At 35.3% G+C, this 23,218-nt stretch overlaps 2 protein-coding genes and 1 non-coding gene across 3 annotated transcripts; 2 read left to right on the top strand and 1 right to left on the bottom strand.

Annotated features, from left to right (window-relative positions):
- Positions 1-238: 238 nt before the first annotated feature.
- On the top strand, positions 239-4,348 carry LOC131610024 (GTP-binding protein BRASSINAZOLE INSENSITIVE PALE GREEN 2, chloroplastic-like). Its single transcript, XM_058881880.1, has 4 exons — positions 239-452; positions 522-1,783; positions 2,266-2,433; positions 3,559-4,348. Exons 1-4 carry the CDS (start codon positions 347-349, stop codon positions 3,925-3,927), a joined length of 1,905 nt encoding a protein of 634 aa, XP_058737863.1. The 5' UTR covers positions 239-346; the 3' UTR covers positions 3,928-4,348.
- On the top strand, positions 2,623-2,695 carry TRNAK-CUU (transfer RNA lysine (anticodon CUU)). The gene has a single exon. It is a non-coding gene; the product is annotated as a tRNA-Lys (tRNA).
- Positions 4,349-5,576: 1,228 nt separating the features above from the next.
- LOC131610025 (protein EARLY RESPONSIVE TO DEHYDRATION 15-like) lies at positions 5,577-6,947 on the bottom strand. The gene is made up of 2 exons (XM_058881881.1): positions 6,721-6,947; positions 5,577-6,229 (listed from the first exon to the last, which is right to left on the bottom strand). Exon 2 carries the CDS (start codon positions 6,208-6,210, stop codon positions 5,872-5,874), a length of 339 nt encoding a protein of 112 aa, XP_058737864.1. The 5' UTR covers positions 6,211-6,229; positions 6,721-6,947; the 3' UTR covers positions 5,577-5,871.
- Between the last annotated feature and the right edge of the window lie 16,271 nt (positions 6,948-23,218).

Genomic DNA, 23,218 nt, shown 5'->3' with positions numbered 1-23,218 from the left:
AATTATTTAACCTATTTAAAATCATAATAAAACAAATTAATAATAATAATTAAAAAATAGTTTCTTATATTTGTCAATTAAAGATGAGATTAAATTATTTAAAACTTTTGAAATATATTCAAAATTTACAACATTTCTCGATTTTCTCTCATTAAGCAAGCATACCCTAAATGTTTTTTGACTTTATGAAATTTAATAAAAATTTTCATCGAAGACAAACTTGAATCGTGGTTTAACAAGGCGCTTCACACTTGACATTAGAGACAACCGCTAATTAGCACACACTGTGTTGGTGCCTCTGCCCCGAACCACTTTATCTCATTCATTCTCCCAACACTTCAAAGCCATGTCAATTCGGTTCTCTACAATCCCACTCCCTTCCACTAACCTCACTTCTAAATTCCCCATCTTCAACAACACTCCCCATTATCACGCTCTCCGCCATTTCTCAGGTAACTCCTTTTCTATTTTTCTTCTTTTTTTCTCATACCCATTAATGTTTTAACATGATTCCATTATAGATACTGCTAAACGGTTTCACAAAGGTTCATCCTTTATTGCTTTTGCGGTGAATGGTAACCACGCTATTAGAAGAACCACTCCCAGAAGAGATAGTAGAAACCCGCTTTTGAGTGAAGGGAGAGATGAAGATGAAGCTCTTGGACCCATTTGCCCTGGTTGTGGAATTTTCATGCAAGATAAAGATCAAAATCTTCCTGGGTATTATCAACAAAGAGAGGTTAAAGTGGAGATTTTTACAGAAGAGGATTATGGGGTTGATGAGGATGAGGATGATGAAGAAGATGAAGAAAATGATGATGTTGAAGAAGCTAATGAGTTTGATTTGGATTCTGATGAGTTAGAAGCTATGTTACTTGGTGAAGAAAAGGATGATAAGGTTGATTTGAATGGGTTTACACTTCCTGGGGTTGGATATGGTAATATTACTGAAGAGGTTTTGGAGAGGGCGAAGAGGAAGAAGGTTTCGAAGGCTGAGAAGAAGAGAATGGCTAGGGAAGCTGAGAAGGTGAAAGAAGAGGTTACTGTTTGTGCTAGGTGTCATTCCTTGAGAAATTATGGGCAGGTGAAGAATCACTCAGCTGAGAATTTGATACCTGATTTTGATTTCGATAGGTTGATTTCTACTAGGTTGATGAATCCTGCTGGTAGTGGTAGTGCTACTGTTGTTGTCATGGTTGTGGATTGTGTTGATTTTGACGGTTCGTTTCCGAGAACGGCTGTGAAGTCGTTGTTTAAGGCATTGGAGGGAATGCAGGAGAATTCGAAGAAGGGTAAGAAACTGCCTAAGCTTGTTCTTGTGGCTACGAAGGTTGATCTACTTCCGTCTCAGGTTTCTCCTACGAGGTTGGACAGATGGGTTCGACATCGTGCGAGTGCTGGAGGAGCGCCTAAGTTAAGCGCGGTTTATTTGGTTAGTTCTCGGAAGGATTTAGGTGTGAGGAATGTGTTGTCCTTTGTGAAGACTCTGGCTGGTCCTCGTGGGAATGTTTGGGTGATTGGGGCTCAAAATGCTGGGAAGTCTACTTTAATCAATGCGTTTGCGAAGAAAGAAGGAGCTAAAGTTACGAAGCTCACGGAAGCTCCGGTTCCTGGAACAACACTTGGGATCTTGAGGATTGCAGGAATTTTGTCGGCTAAGGCTAAGATGTTTGATACACCAGGGCTATTGCATCCGTATTTGTTGTCAATGAGATTGAATCGGGAGGAACAAAAGATGGTTGAGATACGGAAGGAACTTCGTCCTCGGTCCTATAGAATTAAGGTGAGTTATTTTTTGCTACTGTCATTCTCTTGCATGGGTTATACATTTATATTTTTTTTTCATGCCCATCGGTTAATAGCAAACAAAAATGAGTATAGTTCTTATTTAAGTGTTTTGTTTCGTTTACTGCTTAAAAACTCGAGCAATTATGGTTTTTGGAGATTATGAACCATGGATATTTGTATTGAATTGAAATGAGATGAGATTGTTAGGTTTTATGTGCATTAGTATGTAAATAAGTGTTGTCAAATATCGGCTACAATGTAGCGTAGTTTTGTACAAATTACTATAGTTCAGTGATAAGCTTTTTAGTACAAAGTTTGTCAAATAGCGGCACTATACTAGTATACTATAACATTTCTAGCGTAGCGGATTCGTGATTGACAACACTAAGATATATTTTTGCAATCTATGATTGACAACACTAATATATGTTTCAAAAAGATGCGATTTGAATCATATATGCTGGTTTCAATTTGCAGGCAGGACAAGCTATACATGTTGGTGGGTTGGCAAGACTTGACCTCATTGAAGCCAACGTTGCAACACTATATGTCACAGTCTGGGCTTCACCGAACGTTTCTTTACACATGGGAAAAACAGAAAACGCTAATGAGATTTGGAATAATCACGTTGGCGTCAGGCTGCAGGTAAGCCTTTTCCTGTTCTCATACAAAACTAAATATTCTTCCATCAGTATCAATAGTTTTATGCAGTCATACTTTGTTTTATTATAAAATTATATTAGGGTTGAGTTAGCAATAAAAGATTCTCGTGGGACCAAAGGCTGAAAAGAGGTATAAGAATATAACGTTGTCGTTGAGATGTCAGGGCAAGATGCCCGTCTAGCTCAGTTGGTAGAGCGCAAGGCTCTTAACCTTGTGGTCGTGGGTTCGAGCCCCACGGTGGGCGTTGTTTTAATCTTTCATTGCATATTTTTTTCCTTAATTCAACGGGAAATTTGAAGACGCGGACTTCTAGCGTTGCACTTTTTATTTTATTTTACATTTTTCTTTAAAAAATGACATACTTATCAATTAATTTATGTTTCGTGGGTTTGAGCCCCACGGTGGGCGTTGTTTTAATCTTTCATTGCATATTTTTTTCCTTAATTCAACGGGAAATTTGAAGACGCGGACTTCTAGCGTTTTGAGCCCCACGGTGGGCGTTGTTTTAATCTTTCATTGCATATTTTTTTCCTTAATTCAACGGGAAATTTGAAGACGCGGACTTCTAGCGTTACACTTTTTATTTTATTTTACATTTTTCTTTAAAAAATGACATACTTATCAATTAATTTTATGTTTTATACATAATTTAGAAAATGAACAAAGTCTTCTGTCAATCCATTTGATTGACATGCTCGTACTGAATACGATACAGCAGAGATTTTGATGTATCTGTGGCTCATTGATGGAGCGTGTAGGCTGACTTGGTTTTAAGGTATATATGCATTGCTTAGCAAATTTGTGCCAAGCTTGCATGGAATAAAACAAATTATTTCTCTATTCTGAAATTAAATTCATCTATAGGTTGAGTATGGCTAGTGCTCGAGCGTAAGCAGTGTTCTGCCTGCAATTGAGACCGCAATCACTATTAGCATTTCATAATAAAAAATGGCAGCAATCACTCTACTACATAGTCACATTTGACCAAACTTCATGATCAGTTGTTTGTGTCTTCTGTGTGTTTATTCATTTATTACTTTAGAGCCAGGTTTTCTACTCCAATGCTATGTTTTCCCTAATTTTGTTTTCATTTTGTTCTTATTTCAGCCTCCCATTGGTAATGAGCGCGGAGCTGAACTAGGTACATGGAAAGAAAGACAAATAAAAGTATCTGGATCTAGTTGGGATGTCAACTGCATTGACATAGCAATATCTGGTTTAGGTTGGTTCTCTGTATGTATCCAAGGTGAAGCAACCATGAAATTATCGACCTATGATGGAATTGAAATAACTTTAAGAGAACCATTGGTCCTTGACCGGGCCCCGTCTTTGGAGAAACCAGGTTTTTGGTTACCAAAAACTCTATCTGAAGCTATTGGCAACCAAACTAAACTTGAAGCTCAAAGAAAGAAAAAACTTGAAGACGAAGATGAAGAATACATAGGGGCAAGGTCAGAGATATCTGCATCAAAATGAATTGAATTGGTTTCATATAGCTTTCATTGAAAAGGATGGTAGAAGCTGTAACTGAACTGTGACTTGTTGTAGAGGCAATAATTTGTTTGCAATTGGAGGGTTTTGTGTCCATTTTTTTCCACCAAGTTGGTGTGAATGTGATTGAGTCCTCCAACGTATGCAAAGAGAATAGAGAATGAATACACTCATTGTTGTTTAGATGTCACAGTCTGTGACTGTATGCAGTTTTGGGATGAGTTGTAAGACTTGTTATGTCTTTCATGTACAGTTATAGTGGTAAAGTAACGCCTAGACTTTAGGATGTAGTGTATTTTACTCACTATAGTTCGTTTTAATCGTAGGTTTTTTAAGATATTTCTTTGAGGTCCCATTCTGTACCCGCAGTCTCATAATATTATGATCTTTAAAATTTTGTACTCTCTGCTCAAGTTTCATTTTAAAATATTAGGACTAATTAGGTTCTAAGCACCATAAAGAAAAGTATAACTTCTAAATTCAAAATTCATTTTTTTTTTCTTCCATAACAAAGGATGAGATTGAAAGTAAAGTTTGAGACATGTCTTTGGTATTGTCTGTTTGGAGGGAGAAGAGGCTCTTTGCTGAACTTTCTCCCATGCTGTTATTGGGCTTTTGTATCTTTGAGCATTATGAGCAACCCTAAGCTCAAGTCTTTGTCTTTGCTTTGTGCATTATGAGCAACCCTAAGCAGATGTCCCTCAAGTATTTGCTTTGTGGGGTGAGGTTTGCAACATGTGCTTTTGTACCACTAAGGGTTTTGAGGACGTGGAGGACATTTTGATAGAACGTCGTTGCTCTAAAAAATGAGTGCGTCAAATGATTTTCTTGCAAGATGTATTGTGGTGTTAGGCATGATTAATTTGTCTCATTGCGCAGGTCAAAATGTCTCTCTTACTTTAGAGTGCTTGAGTGTCCTGCGAACTGTTTTCAAGGAGATCTCAACATTTGATAGTGCGGATGATCTTACGGTCTGTAATACTTAAATATGATATATAAGGTTTCTAAAGCATCATTTTATCTTCAAAATATTTTTGCTTCTTTTTTCATTCATTTTTGAAAATGTTTTCCGTTGAAATGTAAGAACAAATTCAGCCGATTTTGTGGATTGGTGTTGGTCTTGCATGTTTGGTGGCTCTTTCCTCCAAGTTATGAATTCCAAAATTCTCTTTAGCCTCTGTTCAACTTTTTAGAGGTTCTGAATTGAAGCTCGCTTACCACGTCGTACCTGCACTCATTCGCAACATAAATTAATCATCTTGATAAAGATATTTCAAGAATTGGATGGATTCAAAGATTTTAGAAACTGTTTCCGCCCTTGCTCGCGAGAAATTATTCAGCAAAGCTGTAATTGACATTGGTCTTGTGTCTATTTGAGAGTCTTTCTCACACACACAAGGATAAGAGGATCTGCTGTCATTTGAATGGATGTAGTGCGTAGCTATTAAACACTCTTTTTTTTGGTCTCATAGGAACATTAATATAATTCTCTCTACATATTAGATATACATTAAATTCTTATAATTTTAATATTTATGGCTTTATTTTTATATATGATAATAAAAATTACTTGCTTCTAGACATAGCTGGTTTGGTGCAGTCAAACGAAATTTGAAACATTAAAAAATTCTGAGTGAATAACAAATCCAGATTTCATTTTAGAATTTTTTTTTTCTTTTCATTTTGTCATATTACTAATTGCAATTGCAGCACTTACAACAATACTTGAAATATTTTTTACATTTTTTTCTCTCTTTTCCTTCTCTCTATTTTACCATAGATTTGGGTAACTAAAGAAGGAACATCGAAACTTTGCCTATACAAAAGTTACAGAAAGTTAAAACTGACATGGTACATTATCTAAATGACCGAAAGCCAAACGCATTCAGCCTTTTTGGTACTAGAAATGTTGAAACCTCCATCTTCGCCTCATCCAGTAAATTTCTTTGCATAAGCTTCTTCTTGAGCTTCAGAAGACTTGATAAACTCTTCAAGCTGAGCTTCAATAGAAAGATCATCATCATCCACATCAAGATCAAATGCATCAGGAAGCAAATCAACCACATCATTTCCATCAAATTCATCTTCATCGGCGTAGAATCCTTCATCATCATGCTGCTGGTTAAGCCAGTAGTCATGGTACCATGTCAGTGTTGTCACCAGCTGCCACCATTCCGGAGAAAAATCCTCCACTTGACGAAAAGCAGCCGGAATGTAAAGAGGTGCATTGGGGTTTAGGGTTGATCTTCCTCCAGAAACTAATGCCATCTTGATCTTGTTCCTTTGTCTGCACCATAAATCAACCATGTTAATAAACAATCAAGAACCCTAAAAATCAAACCTAACAAAACAACACCAAATTTCAATCATAATCATTGATTATGAACAAATTGTTAGATAAAATTTATATCAAGATCATCATCATCATCATTCAATTTCCGTTAATTTCATAAATCTTGATGATTCACCGATTATAATTGAAAATTGTGATTAAAATTAGATCACAAAAAAGCTAGATCTGAGATATAAAAGTTCAAATTCCTCTCTCTTTTGACTTATCGGAGTAAAAATCGGTTAAATTCAAGCAATAAAATAATCACAAATAAAAAATCACAAATCTTAAAATTCAAACACGAAAAGTTGAATTCGAATAGTTTCTCATAATCGATTATCAAATTAAGCGATTAATTCAACAAATCAAAATTCAATATTAACGCAACTACAAAGAACAGAAACTAATCAAATTTACGAAAGAACGAAGAAAAAGGGATTACTCACCTGAGAAATTTTCTTTAGCGAGAGAGTTACGCGTTGAACGAAATCGCAAACGTGAATTTATAGAAGGGGAAAGCGAACTCCGAACCTAATTCGGTTCGGGAATGAAATGGGACCCACCGTTAGGTTAGGTGAAAACACCGTCCAGTGTGCGTCTTGGTTCGGACGCAACGTGGTGGTGGCTTCTTTCTAAAGTCAATGTAACTGTGCGCGTTATCTTATTGATTTCTTGACCATTTTCAAATCTTTAATATTCATAAATTTCTCGTTTGCGTTTCTTGTTCTATGGTTATTAATTGCTTCTAAGTTAATTACGGTTCTTTCCAAAAATTTAGCATGTAATTTACTAAACTGGTTTATAATCGAATGCTCTATAAACATTAGCTAAATTAAACACGAGGTAGGAGTGATTAACATTCATAACTCAACTCGTCATTCATTATGCCATCCATAGATTATTGTTATCAGCCTTATTTTAGTGTTTGAATTATGATTTATTAGTTTTTTTTAGAAAATTATGTTTTTGTTTTGATTTTGAAAAATATAATAATTGTATAAGCTAAGGTATTAAAAAAAAGAGAATGATATGTCTTAATTAGAAAATACACATGCATGCGTGTCCGTTTTGGATCCCACATAATGTGATGCATGTTCTATGTTTCGGATGCATTATTATTGAACATGGGTTGTGAGTGAACTAGTTTGGTATGAAAAGAGGATGAGTAAGATGTCTAGAAGGTATATAAATGTATGAATGAGTAAAATTGAAAAAGTAACACTGAATTTCAATGAGTGTGAAAGAATGAGGGAAACAAGATTTAGACAGAGATGATAAAGCTCTAACAATTTGTAACTGGAATGCTAGAAATGCGAGTGATATAACTAGAATATGATAGACATTTATCATTTTAAGTTTGGAAATTAAATGATAAAATGAACTTCATCAAATTAGCACGGATTTATTTTTCAGGTGTGGTGACAATCAATCTTCAAGTATTTTTTATGTTTGTGAATAACAAGATTAACAATAATGTGTAGGGTGCTTTGATTATTACAATAAATTATATATTACTTATAAAAAAAATTTATTACTTGTAGAAGAAAATTACATATTTGTGAATAGTATCAATCCATAGAAATAACATGAAAACAAATATTAACATCTATATTGATTCATAACTAGCTCACAAAATAAGGATAAAAAAAATACATACGATCAAGATCGACTACATCCTATCCAGACACTAAGAGTTTAGCTATTCATAGACATGGTAGCTTGATTCACAAGAAAGATGAGAAGATGAACAAGCAACAAGGTTGATTCCTTGACTTTTGAAACAATTTGGCCCCTAACAAGGGTCTTTTGCTAAATACCTAGAAGAATGTGGAATCAACACAGAGTACATCACGACAAGGTCACCTAGGATGAATGATATGGTAAGGAGTATGATTTGTCATTCTACCTTGCCATAGTCACTCGGGGGAGAGACACTAAAGACTGCAACTTACATTCTAAATAGAGTACCAACAAAGGCAGATGCCAAAATACCTTATGAGCTTTGGATTGAGTGAAAACCTGGTCTAAAACATTTTCACATATGGGGATTTCCAGCTGAGGCAAGGCCTTATGGGCCAAATGAAAAGAAATTGTCCTAAACAGTGAGCAACTACTTTATTGGTTATTCTAGAAGATCTAGGGGCTACAAATTTTACAATCCCGAATTAAACTTAATTTTTGAAATGGACACAACCACATTCTTTGAGGATATTGAGTTTAGGGGAACAATAAGGTTAGAGACTTTATTTTAGAGGAAGAATTAATAACAATTCCATAATCAATTCATACAGTTGCTTTTGATCAAGCAAGTATGGAACCTCTAAAAAACATTATTGAATTTTCTCCAACTCAATATGATTTTTTAATTCATGAATAACAAACTCAAAATCCTCAAGAACAAGTGTTACAAGAACTAATACCTTTACGGAGATCCACTAGAGAAAGGAAAAATACTATTCTGGATAATTACATAGTCTTTATCCAAGAACATGAGGAGAATAATGGTATGATGAAGATGATCCAATCAAATTATGCCAAGCCATGCAGTATTCCAACTCTAAAAACGTGGATTAAAGCAATGAAGGATAAGTATAAGTCCATGCGAGACAGTAAAGTTTGGGAACTTGTACCGTTACCAAAAGGTGTGAAAACCGTTGGTTGCAAATGAATTTTTAAGACCAAGTGGGATTATAATGGTAATATGGAGAGGTATAAGGCTCGTCTTGTGGCTAAGGGTTATACTCCAAAGGAAGGAATTGACTTTAAAGACACTTTCTCTCCGGTTTCATCGAAATAATCTTTTAGGCCAATCATGGCTCTTATTGCATATTATGATTACGAACTCCATCAAATGGATATCAAGACGACATTCCTCAATGGAAACGTTGATGAAACAATCTATATGGTGTAACCATAAAATTTTGTGTCGGGAGACTCAAATAATATGGTTTGCAAATTGATAAAATCTATTTATGGACTAAAGCAGGCGAATCGTCAATGGTACCACAAGTTTCATGAAGTAATTCTCTTATTTGGTTTTGAGGTGAATGTTGTTGAAAATTGTGTGTATCACAAATCCAGTGGGAGCAAGTACATATTCTTGATCCTGTATTTTGATGACATATTGCTTGTCGCCAATGATACTGGCATGATTCACGAAACTAAGAAATTCCTATCAAGAAAATTCAAAATGAAAGATATTGGTGACGCCTCCTTTGTATGAGGAATTCAGATACACCGAGACTGATCTCGAGGTATTCTAGGATTATCACAGAGAAGCTATATCGAAAAGGTACTTAAAAGGCTTGGCATGCAAGAGTGTAAACCAGTGGATACTCCAATTGCTAAGGAAGACAAATTTAGTCTCAATCAGTGCCCAAAAAGAAACTTAGAAATTCAAAAAATGCATAAGATTCCTTACACGTCAGCTATAGGGAGTCTAATGTATGCCCAAGTTTGTATGCGTCCTGATATTGCGTTCATAGTTGGGGTGTTAGGCAAATAGTAGAGCAATCTAGGAATTGGTTATTTGAAAGCAACCAAAAATGTTATGAGGTATTTAAAGAGAACAAAAGAGTATATGCTCGCATATAGGAGTAGGGGTGGAAATAGGCCAGGCCGACTAACAGGGTCCTACGGCCTAGCCTACACAGGCTTAGGTTAGGCCAGACTTTTTTTAATAGAAAAGGCCTATACTTTTTTATAAGCCCATATAGTTAACAAGGCTAGGCCACAGACCGTAAAAAAAGCCTTTAAAGTCTATTAGATCGACCTATTTAAATAAATAATAATAAATTTATTATTATTATATTTTATTTGTACTTTGAAATAAAATACAAAAATAAATCTTGGTTATCTTGAGTTGAAAAAGCTTATGAACAATATCATTAGTTGTTTTCATAAATTCTCTTAAACGAATATTATCGTAAAACTTATATTAATAGGTAAACTTGAATAAGTAAATGCAAATAAACATTTATTCTCATTGATATTTTAATTTGTTAGTCTATTTAAACATTAGTTGAATTACTTATTTATAAATGTTCAAATAAAATAGGCTTTTATGTAGGCTAATAGGCCAAACAGACATTCGAAAAGGTCAGTCTCAAGCCTAAAAATAAGCCTATGATAAGCCACAGGCCAGACTTAGGCTTTGTAATTTTTAGTAGGCCAGGCTCAGGCTTGGCAAAGCCTAGCTTGGGATTTCGGGATTCTCTTCGGTGCCTCCGCGGAGGAAATCTTGAAAGGAGTTCTTTCTCCGACGCCCTGATCCTCTCGTTCTGTTGGAGGATCAAGGAGTTTGTCTTGTTGAGTGCTTCGACCAAGATTGCTAGGATATGATCAGCGTTGGTCAGCACAGGAATTTGCTGGGATGTTTCATGCCCATCCTTCGGAACTTTCTTGATCTTGCCAATGTCAGCAAATTGGGCGCCAAGATCATGTGCGTCGTTCGGGGGATGCGGTGGCTTCGTCCCTTTTCTGGGGAACTACATCCTCCAGAAAGGGATCCATGCTGCCGAAGTTGGTCTGCTGCTCGGGGAGATGATGGAAGGGTGAACATTGCAGTCGTTGTTGTGACTGGCTATGGTTGAAATCTTGAAAAAGTGTTCCGATCTTTGGTTTTCGGGGAAAGAAAGATGGGGAGAACATAGCTTCCCACAGACAGCGCCACTGATCTTACTGGTTGATCAGAACCTGAAAGTGGTCCAGCGACTTTGCATGTAATGTTGGTGAGAGAGAGGATGGAGTGTGCCTGTAAGGAACTCTGATGCTAAAGTCAGCAGGAGCACAAATACGTTTGAGTGTTTCTTAGCGTTTGAATTGAATTACCTGACCCTCTCAAATGAGAGGGTTTTTATATTGCACCCAGCGTGTGGCCATTGGCATCGATTTCAATATGTATATATATATATATATATATATATATATATATATATATATATATATATATATATATATATATATATATATAGGATCAAATGACACCAAAATGTCAAAATTTAATTTGACATCAAATCTCAACCATTAAAATAATTTATCAAATAGTCATATTAAATGAAATAAAATAATAAAAAAAATTATAATTTATTTTTTAAACCTTTATGTTCTCTCATTTCCTCTCTCCTTCCCCAACCTCCTCACCAAAAAAAAAAGACAAACGAGTAATATGGAGTGATTGCAAGTCCAACTTGCTTGTGATCATCTCCATTTCTCCATAGCCATCATCAACTATCAAGTAGGCTTGCACGGGTGAATCAATATGGATTGAAGGAGAAGAATTGGAAGAATTTTAATAAAGGAAGTTCAAATTAGAAGAAGCAAAGGAGGATAATTTCACTCGAGCCACTTGCATGTTAATGGAAGCAAGGTTGTGTATCATTCAATAAAAGGTGTCATAATCATCACCATCTTCAAATTAGAAAATGCAAAATTTATTCTATAAATATGTAATTAAAAATTATACTCCAATGGACTAACTATCTTAAATTTGTTTCAAAATTTAAATCAAATAACTTTCACCGGAAAGTTTGAAAAATAATTCAAATTTCAAAGTATCAATTTAATTGAGTAAATTTAAGAGTTATATTTTAAAATATGGAGATTTATTTTTGTTGTGAATTCAATGCCAAAAACAAAGTATAAAACAAGGAAGAATAAAGGACAATGAAGAAGAGGAACACAAGAATTGGTTATAACTGTTATTCTTTCACTTTCTCTTAAAACAAGATTACAAGTTTACAAGAATAACAAATAACCTCTCTCACCCTAAATTAGGATTTGCAGCTTAGCAATGATGAGAGACTAGTATGCTATTTATAATAAAACCTAACATACTAACTAATGGGCTTTTTCAGCAAGGCCCATTACACAAGCCAACTTAATAAACAAGCTAACTTAACAAATTAGGGTTTAAACACTAAAACCTAATTTAACATGCTAACAACCCTAGCATCTTCGACATCTGCATGCTAGACCCATCTTCGACTACAGCATGCACACTTCGACACCAGCATGTGAACAATCCTTCGACTTCATGCTTAACTCTGTCGAACTGTCGAACCAAGAAACTACCCTTCGACAATACTAGAGTTCGATCCAATATCTCACAAATCTCCACCTTGGACCTAACTCTACAACGTCAAGGAACAAACTAGCTTTCTTCATGCAGCTTTATCAACTGCATACAGTGGAAAAACTTGCAACTCGGCAATGTCTTGGTGATCATATCAGCAGCATTGTCTTCAGTCGAAACCTTCAGCACTTGGACTTCTCCACGCTCGACCTTGAAGTTTCAGCTCCTTCGCAAAACCTTCAAGCCACAATGCTTCTTTCACAGCTTCAGTTAGGGCAATATACTCCGCTTCAGTAGTTGATAGAGCAACAACCTTCTGAAGTGTTGCTTTCCAACTAATTGCAGTGCCAAACATAGTGAAAACATATCCAGAAATAGATTTTCTGGAATCCATACAACCTGCATAATCAGAGTCGACATATCCTTCTATTACTGCTTTACTATCTTCACCCAAGGCTCCACCATAAATTAGGACTCCATTCAGAGACCCATTTATGTACCTTAAAATCCACTTCAATGCTTGCCAGTGAGCCTTTCCAGGATTCGCCATGTACCTGCTTACAAGACTTACTGCGTATGCTATGTCGGGTCTAGTACAGACCATAGCATACATCAAAGAACCGACTATATTAGCATATGGGATGCTATTCATATAGGCTCTTTCGACATCAGTACTGGGACACTGATCAATACTCAGCTTGAATTGAGGGTTTGTTGGAGTCACAACTGGCTTCGAATTCGACATACCAAACTTTTCAAGAATCTTCAGTAGATATGCCTCTTGAGATAGGCATAACTTCGACTTCTTTCTATCTCTTCGAATGTCAATTCCAAGAATCCTGGAAGCAGCTCCCAGATCCTTCATATCGAACTCCTTATTGAGTTCAGCCTTCACCGTCGTCACATCTTCAACATTGTTGCTTGCTATGAGAATATCATCCACATAAAGCAACAAAATAACAAATGAATTACCAGGTCGAAATCTGAAGTAAACACAGTGGTCGAACTGACTTCTAATGAAACTTATGCGTGCCATGAACTTGTCGAATCTCCTATTCCACTGTCGAGGAGATTGTTTCAGACCATACAAAGATCTCTTTAACTTGCACACATAATCTTCCTTCCCCTTTTCGACATACCCTTCAGGTTGCCTCATCAGGATCGTTTCATCTAAATCACCATACAAGAACGCAGTCTTCACATCCATTTGTTCCAGTTCAAGATCGAACTGTGCCACCATGGCAAGCAACATTCGAATGGACCTATGCTTCACAACAGGAGAAAACACATCATTGAAGTCGACACCTTCTTTCTGAGTGAAACCCCTTGCAACTAACCTTGCCTTGTATCTTTTCGACGTCACTCCTTCAATTCCTTCCTTAACTTTGAAAATCCATTTACAGCTGACTAACCTTGCCCTGACAGGTTTCTTGATCAGTTCCCAAGTATGATTATCATGAAGAGATTTCATCTCATCATCCATGGCCTTCAGCCATTCAGTCTTATTTCGACTCCTCATAACTTCCTTATAGTCTCTAGGTTCTTCGTCTAGAACCTCACTTGCAGAGATTAAGGCATAAGCTATAAGATCTGCATATCCAAGTCTCTGAGGTGGCTTGATGACTCTTCTCGACCTATCTCTCGACAATAGGTAGTCATCGTCAGTTTCCTCAACTTCAGCATCTTCTGCTTCTTCTTCGACTTCATCTGGGATATGCAATTCAGCATCAACATGCTCCACCTCAACAGGAATCTCTACCTGTTCCAGCTCTTCTGCACTTCGATCATCATCATCAGTTTTCTTAAAAGCCATTTCAGCTTCATTGAAAACTACATCTCGACTGGTGATACACCTCCTGTGACCTGGCTCTAGGCACCATAGCCTATAAGCTTTGACTCCTTCAGGGTATCCCATGAACATGCATTTCAGAGCTCTAGGTTCGACCTTGTCTTGCCTAATGTGAGCATAGGCTATGCAGCCAAATACTCTCAGTTTGTCGAGATCTGGTGGATGTCCCGACCAAACTTCTTCAGGTGTCTTCATATCTAACGCTGTCGAAGGACATCTGTTTATCAGATATGTTGCTGTCGAAACAGCCTCAGCCCAGAACACCTTTGTTAACCCCGCACTAGTCAACATGCATCTGACTCTCTCCAAAATAGTTCGATTAAACCTTTCAGCCAAACCATTTTGCTGTGGAGTACCTGCAGTAGTTCTATGCCTTGCAATACCAGAGGCAGCACAAAAACTGTCGAATGCCTCATTGCAAAATTCAAGACCATTGTCGGTTCTCAACCTCTTGACCTTTCTGCCAGTCTGATTTTCAACCAGAGTCTTCCAACTTTTGAAATTCTCAAAAGTTTCATCCTTAGTCTTCTGGATGAATACCCATAATTTTCTGGAATAATCATCTACTATGAATAGAAAATACCTTGCTCCTGAATGTGATGGACACCTTGCAGGCCCCCAAAGATCAGCATGGATGTAATCAAGGGATCCATGTGTTCTTTGTTTGCCTTTGTTGAACTTCACTCTGCAAGATTTTCCAAGTACACAGGGTTCACAAAACTTCAGCTTTTCGACTTTATCTCCACCAAGCAGATTTTGTTTCCCTAATTCGACCAGACCCCTTTCACTGACATGGCCCAATCTCATGTGCCAGATTTCTGTTTTCGACAAAGGTTTCGTGGCTGCAACATTTGTCGAACCACTTACAACTTCAGCCTCAAGGGTATACAAGCCTTGTTTCTTCACGCCTCTCAAGACTTCTTTCGAACCCTTCATGACTCTTAGGATACTTTTCTTTCCTTGGAAAACATATCCTTTCTTGTCAAATTCACCAAGAGAAAGCAGATTTCTCTTCAAATCAGGAACATACCTGACTTCAGTCAACAACCTTATTGACTCATCATGGAGCTTGAATCTCACAGATCCAACACCTGCAATCTTGCAAGCCTCGTTGTTTCCCATCAATACTGATCCACCATCTTGATCACATAATTCCTCGAACAAGTCTTTGTTTGGAGTCATGTGCCAAGTGCAACCTGAATCCATAATCCACTCCTTCTTAGAGTCACTGCTTGAAACCACAAGAACATCAGATGATTCGAAATCATCTTGAACAATTGCAGCGTTGCCATTATCCTTACCTCCATGATATTTCAGGCGTTCAGGGCACACCTTTCTTGTGTGACCCTCCTTCTTACAATGGTAGCATCGAATGTCAGATGCTTCGCCACTGTAAGTCTTCGACTGGCTTTTGCCTTTCTTCTCGTCGAACTTACCATCCTTTCGTAAGAGTTTTCCTTTAACGGCCAAACCTTCGCCAACAGTCGAAGGTTTATGCTCCTTTCGTTCATTCAAGTCCTTAGAGTACAAGGCTGATTGAACTTCTTCAAACGTCAGGGACTCCCTTCCATACAAGAGAGTTTCTTTGAAGTGAGCATGTGATCGAGGCAAAGAACACAATAGTAACAGCGCTTGATCTTCATCATCGATCTTCACATCAATATTTTCAAGATCAAGAATCAGCTTGTTGAACATATCCAACTGCTCAGCCAATACTTTGTCTTCAATCATCTTGAATGAATACAAAGCTTGCTTCAGGTAGAGTCGATTTACCAGCGATTTGGTCATATACAAACTTTCAAGTTTCACCCATAACCCTGATGTCGTCGTCTCCTTTGATACCTGCCGGAGAACCTTATCACCAAGGCTCAACAAAATTGCGCTGTGTGCTTTCTCGATCATATTCGTTTTCTCCGCTGCCGTCAATTCTGCATTCATGGCTGCCTCTCCCTTCAACGCTTCCAAACAACCCTGCTGAACCAGTAGGGCTTTCATCTTCAAGTGCCACAGACCGAAATCATTCACTCCGGTGAACTTTTCAATCTCATACTTTGTTGAAGGCATCTTCTCCACGCTCACCGCACCAATTTGTTGTGAATTCAATGCCAAGAACAAAGTATAAAACAAGGAAGAATAAAGGACAATGAAGAAGAGGAACACAAGAATTGGTTATAACTGCTATTCTTTCACTTTCTCTTAAAACAAGATTACAAGTTTACAAGAATAACAAATAACCTCTCTCACCCTAAATTAGGATTTGCAGCTTAGCAATGATGAGAGACTAGTATGCTATTTATAATAAAACCTAACATACTAACTAATGGGCTTTTTCAGCAAGGCCCATTACACAAGCCAACTTAATAAACAAGCTAACTTAACAAATTAGGGTTTAAACACTAAAACCTAATTTAACATGCTAACAACCCTAGCATCTTCGACATCTGCATGCTAGACCCATCTTCGACTACAGCATGCACACTTCGACACCAGCATGTGAACAATCCTTCGACTTCATGCTTAACTCTGTCGAACTGTCGAACCAAGAAACTACCCTTCGACAATACTAGAGTTCGATCCAATATCTCACAATTTTAATATTGTGAAAATTTTCCTGTCATAATAAATTGTTATTTGTAGAGGTAAAACAATCAATGTCCACCGAATTACTTCCCAAAACAAATCACTTGAATATGAATATTTATGATAAGGACTAGTTTAAGGAATAAATTATTGTAACATGACGATTTTTATGTGAGTGTTTTCATATACTTGAAAATCACATATATTTTTAAATGTTGTCAACGTTTCGAGTATAGTTGTGTGCATTTTCATATTATATTCTTTTTTTTTATAATAAAGTTTAATGTTATGCACACCCCACGTAAAGATAGAGATTAGAGAGACCGCTAACCTTAATGATAATTTACAATAAAAACAACATACAAGATATATAAACGATAACATTTGAAGTTTTAACTCAAGTCAAAGCTAGTCCAAGAAGAATGTATACGTTCAAATATATGAATATAAACTTTTATTAATAATTATATTTTTACATTTTCCTCCAAAATTAAACTAAATATCTTAAAAACCTCTAAATAATCTAAACATCGTAAGTAAAGAAATTTTTTTTTTAAGTAACACTGTTTTTACAAATATATAGACTTTCATGTTTCCTAAATAATATAATAATATGAATTAGCTTTATCAATAATTAAAATAATGCCCGACATTCTATTTTGTTCTTATGTCAGAGAATAAATCAATCAATTAGGATTCCGAATGCATGTTTTGGATTAGTAATTTTTAAATAGTATTTAAAAATATAAACAAAAGTTAGTTTGATATATTTTGAACTCTATATTCGAATTTGATTAAGAAATATAAAAATTGAAATGGTGCTTCTAAACCTGACAACACAACTTAACACCAAATCATTGACCATCCTTATTTATGACTAGCCCTCACTAAAGAAAAAAAAAAAGAGAAAACTAAACATGACAAGTTCCATGACCAACTCCCAACCTAGATACCTAACAACCTTGTGCCATGCTAATATGGATAGTTCATAAATTAGGAAGGACAACTTGACTCATTTTTAGTGAATACATGTAAAAAATTATTTATAATAAATAGGATAAAAACTCGAAAAACAGGTACGGGTATGTAGAGTTGTCAAAATGGGCTAGTTCATATCGACCAGCCCGCCAGGCCCGAAAAATCATAGGGCTTGCGCCTTAAAATTAGAGCCATATTTTTCAGGGCCTTTTTAGCCCAGCCCTAAAAAGTCCGCTACCCATTAGGGCTAGCCCATATGGACCGTGGGTAGCCCATCAGACCCGCATAATTATAAATTTTTAAAAAATATATTAATATTTATATTATGTTACTCCAAAATAGCATATTGGTTTTTCTCAATTCACTAAATTTTATCTCTATTTTATTCAATCTTTCTCTTTTAAATATTATACATTAATATAATCAATATTTTTTCATCGTATTATATTAGTTTTTCTCTTATAATAAATATTCAAGTATTATTTTATGAAATTTAGACATATATTGTATTTAGAAACACATTATAGTATTTATAAGAGACAATATAGTACTTAAAAATGTATTATGTTTAAAATAACATAATTTTTAATTTTAATTATAATAAATATTATGGAGTTTTTATTTTAATTTTTTTTAAATAAAAAGCCCATTTAGGGCCGGGTAGCCCGAAGCCCATCTAAGGCTGGGCTCGGGTAGTAAATCTCGAGCCCATATTATACATGACCTTTTTGGCCCAGCCCTGAAAAGCCCAGGGCCCGCTAGGGCCGGCCCGATTAGGGCCGGGTAGTCCATATTGACAGCTCTACGGGTATGTATTGTTATCTCGCGAAAAATAAATTAACAATTGAGCAATCTAAAAGAATCAACAGAGTCGTCATCGGATATTTATTCATCCCAAAGAAGGGAAAGGAAAACATCGAAGAAAACCTCAAGAAAAAGGGAAAAGAACATGGTCTTGTAACCAAGTCTAGTTAAGGGAGTCGATTACGCAAGGGGAAGATATTAACACTCCTCACGTTTGTTTGTATTCAACGGGACCCACTCTGGTTGTTCTAATCAATGAGTGTGTATATCTAAAACTTACTTGCTAAAGGAATGCATGCATAACTGTTTAAACAAAAGGAAAAGAGTTTTGTTATTGTGCTCGCCTCGGCTTCAAAACCTTTGTGCCTACGTATTCCCATAGTACAATAGGGAAATCAGAGCTCAGTAGTTCATCTTGAAAAGATTTTGTTTGTTGATGATTTTGATTGACGATGTTAAGTTTGCATTCTAACACTTAACATTTGTCACTCGACCTTTGGAGATTTACGCGTTGTTGTATTGTGTAAAATGGAATTAACATGTCTTTTTTGAAAATGTTTTAAAATGAAATGCCCAAATGCAAAAAGATTTGAATTTGTTGGAGTGTTTTGTTAGGTAATCCTTCAAATGGTCCATCAAGGCTAGAGGTATTTGAGTACATTAGCCTTCAGTTCTGAAAATGTTTGAGATACTTATTAAGTGTTTTTTGAATTTGATTAAGAAAATGATTTTAGTTTTAGGAGGATACGATGCAAAATAAAGGGACAAAATATAAGGGGATACTTGATCCTATTTGTTTTCATATAAAGTGTACCTAAAGTTGAGATTGAGAAGGGAGTTTCTAACCAAAAGTTGACATTCCATGGTGGACTTAAAGTTTGGATTGAAGTGGGGAACCCTAATCATGTTGTCATGCTTGGATAATAGTCCTGATGTCTATCTTAATTTATATCTTAATCAAAGATCAAGTTGAACTAAGAAGCCCTAAGAGAATATGTGACACACAAACAATAATCAACAACAATATACAAGATAAAGAAGCAATGGTTAATCAAGATAGGGATCAAGCAAAAAAGAAACAAACATATCACAACTCAAGCACAAAGTGAGACTCATAAATCATGTTATAACTCAACAAGAGAAGTCAAGATTAAATCATGGAAGTAAACAAATATCATGATAAACAATGCATCCTAACATGATCAACAAACATCAAGTAGAAGAGAGAACAAAACTTAAGCATCATGAAAGAAAGCAACAAGATCTCATAAGCAATATGTCAAGAACTCAACAATAAAGAAGTGAAGATCAAGTCAAAGAGACAAATTCATGACATGTTATTTAGGGGTTCATGCCACTAAGTCTCGTGCATTTAGGGTTTTGAATTAAAACATTAAGTATAACAAGTGAACAATCATTCATGTATCTCAGTCATAAACTCATGTGTTTATGCATTTAGTCCATGAAAGATGACATCAAGAATAGTTCAAAGCATCAAACAAAGAACTCGTGACATAGTAATTCTAGATGAATCAACATAATGAGACGAGTATCATGGCACATGATCAAACATGAGGTCAAAGCAAAATGACAAAAGACATGGCAAAATAACTAGGTCAAAAGAAAAATTAATTAATAAGACATTTAATTTTTTTTTTTTGTATTTTTAAACATTTTAATAAAATAAAATAAATAAGGAAAATAAAATAAAAATAAACATGACATATTTTTGTTTGTGTTAAAGAGATTAAATCAATAAAAGAAAAAAAATAAGACAAATAAATAATAAAAAGAAGAAAAAAAGAAAGAAAGAATAAAAATAAGAGGTAAAAAACCAAAAAGGTCCTAAAGGGTGTTTAACCTGGGACCTTTACCATGCAAAACACACGCCTCTCCACTAAACCAAGCACTTCATTCAGTTATACAAACCAAATCAATCAATTAAATATAAAACTTAATTTTTAAAAGTGAAAAACGCGCGCAAGCCATCATCTTCTTCCTCGCGCTTACTGCAACTTCCCAATCATGTCCAACTCAGTTTTGCATTAAAATCAACACATGAATATATCACTTTGATCAAAATTTAACAAGGATTTCAAATATATCATTTAATTTCATTGAATCAAATTGAAATTCACGCAATCAATCAAAAACAAGAAAACCCTAAGAATTTTAAAGTGAAATTAAATCGTGTGTGCCAATGATCAATGCCAAAAAGGTTGGGGCTTTGACTCATCACATCATGAACTACATCTTTGCAACAAGAATGAATGAAAATGATGCTCAAATGAGGGATTTCCAAGTTGGTGAAAACTGACCAATCGGAGAGAGTCTGATTGCTCCTTCTCATTGTCTTTCAAAGGTGAAAATTGATATGGTTAACTTCCTTAAGTCTCTAGGAGTGTAATGCTATGCTCACTTTGCCTTAATTCCCTCTAAATTTTTCTACCCAAGTCAAGTTGCAACTTACAAAAATGGAAGTTTGTTGGCACAATTTTGGTAGTTCTAGTTGTAAACTAATGCAAACAAGAGTTCATTTGTGTTGCATGGATGATGATTTTGTGTAAGAATTGCAAAGAACTTGAGGGAAAATGAAATTTTGAAGAATTGGATTTTGGAATGAGAGATAGGTTTGAAGCTTATGATTTTTGTGTCTTTGAACTGAGACGAGATTGGCCTTTTATTGAGGTCTTGTGAGAGTTATGAAAGAAATTGGAAGGATTCAAAAGTTTATGGGAGACAACTTTGCTTGTTGTTGAAGAATTGATTCAAAAATGCATATAGCTCAAGTGTCGCAAATAGAAATTTTTGTGATGGAAGGAGATATTGGAGTACTGGTGGAGTCTTATCAGAAGTTTGTGTGGAGTGTTGCAGATCAAAAAGTAAGATTACAAGGCTCAATGCATGTTTGGAAGAAAAATGGGCTTTTGCACATTTTTGGCAAAACTATTTTATGCACTTATGGTATGATCTTTGGATAATGCAAGGATCCTTGTACAAATCAAAGTTTAACATGGAAAACATCTGCAACAAGTAAGGACAAGAGGCTCACTTGGTGGATTATGAGGTTTGATCTTGGTTGGACATAAGTTTTGGGCCTCTAACTTGACCAATAATGCAATCCCAACATGACCACTTTCCTTTTTTGAAACTTCATGCTCAAGCAACCAAAATCTTTGCTCTTGGTATCTATGGAAAAGTGGCATGATGCTCTACAACTTTTATGTTGAACACTTGGAAAGAATCAACTTGCATCTTGGAGAAAAACTCAACGGTTTGCTACATAATTCATACACATCATCACATAAATCACAATAGTAAGTACATGATTAAAACTAAATTATTTTACTAAGCCCTAACTTATTTCAAAAAAATTACATCTTATATCAATTATCCACTGTTATTATATTTTAAAACTATCAATTATCATCTAATTCATCAATTTTAACACGATTTTCATCAAATAATCATAAATGCATGAGGGAACACAATCAATAATAGCATCACAAAAATTATCACATTGATTCATGGCAAAACATAATTATAATTACTCATGCATCATATTCGTCATTATGCAACAAAGAAAACATAAACCCTATTGGAGGTTAAGGGAAACCTCTCTACCATTTCATAATCTAGGCATCCCTAGATGAATAATCTCCTCTCTTACCTGGATTTTCCAACAAAGATTGATCAATTCTTGAACTTTTCTCTCCTAAGCCTTCTTTTGCTCTCTCTCCTGCCCTAGCCCTCTTATTCTCTTTTCTCCTAGAATTTTACATATCAGTAATCTAAACCCCTCACTATTTTATTTATTCACCCTAAAAACAATTCTCTTAATTTCACTTTTACTCTTTTGCCTCTCACTTACTCACAAAAATCTAATATTGTCTTTCCTCCTTTATTTTCTATTTTAACTAATTCTTTTCTTATTATTTTAATCTTACTAATAAATAGTAATATAATAAATAATAATAATATAATAAATTATACTAATAATTTTCTATTTCTACCTTCATTTTATGTAATTAAATAAAATACCATTATTTACAATTATTCTAATAATTCTCAACTCATCTATTTTTCACTCACTCCACCTCTTCTCTCCATACCATCCCATATATCATAAGGCAATTATACAATTATTTTAGATAATACACATATAATTATACAAATACTCTAAATAATATAATTAAATAATTAGATAAAAACTAGAGTGTTACATGTTATATATAAACTATTCTTAGTCTCGATTACCAAATAATGTGAGACTAATTTTCTAAATTTGAAACTATTGCCCCATTCACAACTAAGAAGCATAGTGAAAACTTCGAGTTTCCACTGACAATAGTAACGTTTTACTTGGAAATAAAAAATGATTGATGAAGTGAAGTTTTGGAGAGGTAGATCGAACTTATAGTACAGCAGTGCGAGGGTGAAGCTTCAAGGTAACAACTCCAACACCTAAGTTAGTTAATAAGTTCAAAAAGCATATAATGAGTCATGGTTAGAATCATACCTTTCACTTCACGTGGGGCACCTTATATATAAAATTTGGTTAATATGTCTCATGCCTCACAACTTGAAATGCAGGAGACTATTAGATTGTTGGAAAAAAAACAAAGCATAGAGAAAAAAGATAAACACAATAACTACACAA

Source organism: Vicia villosa, linkage group LG6 (genome assembly GCF_029867415.1).
Source record: "Vicia villosa cultivar HV-30 ecotype Madison, WI linkage group LG6, Vvil1.0, whole genome shotgun sequence".
Lineage (NCBI taxonomy): Eukaryota > Viridiplantae > Streptophyta > Magnoliopsida > Fabales > Fabaceae > Vicia > Vicia villosa.
Note: the sequence above shows the minus strand (reverse complement) of the source record. Positions and strands in the feature narration are given on the sequence as shown.

Excerpts from the sequence above, each read along its gene's own strand:
- LOC131610024 (XM_058881880.1), top strand. The coding sequence starts at position 347 with ATGTCAATTCGGTTCTCTACAATCCCACTCCCTTCCACTAACCTCACT. Across the intron at positions 453-521 it reads CGCTCTCCGCCATTTCTCAG|ATACTGCTAAACGGTTTCAC; the intron begins GTAACTCCTTTT and ends ATTCCATTATAG. Across the intron at positions 1,784-2,265 it reads CTCGGTCCTATAGAATTAAG|GCAGGACAAGCTATACATGT; the intron begins GTGAGTTATTTT and ends TTCAATTTGCAG.
- LOC131610025 (XM_058881881.1), bottom strand. The coding sequence starts at position 6,210 with ATGGCATTAGTTTCTGGAGGAAGATCAACCCTAAACCCCAATGCACCT.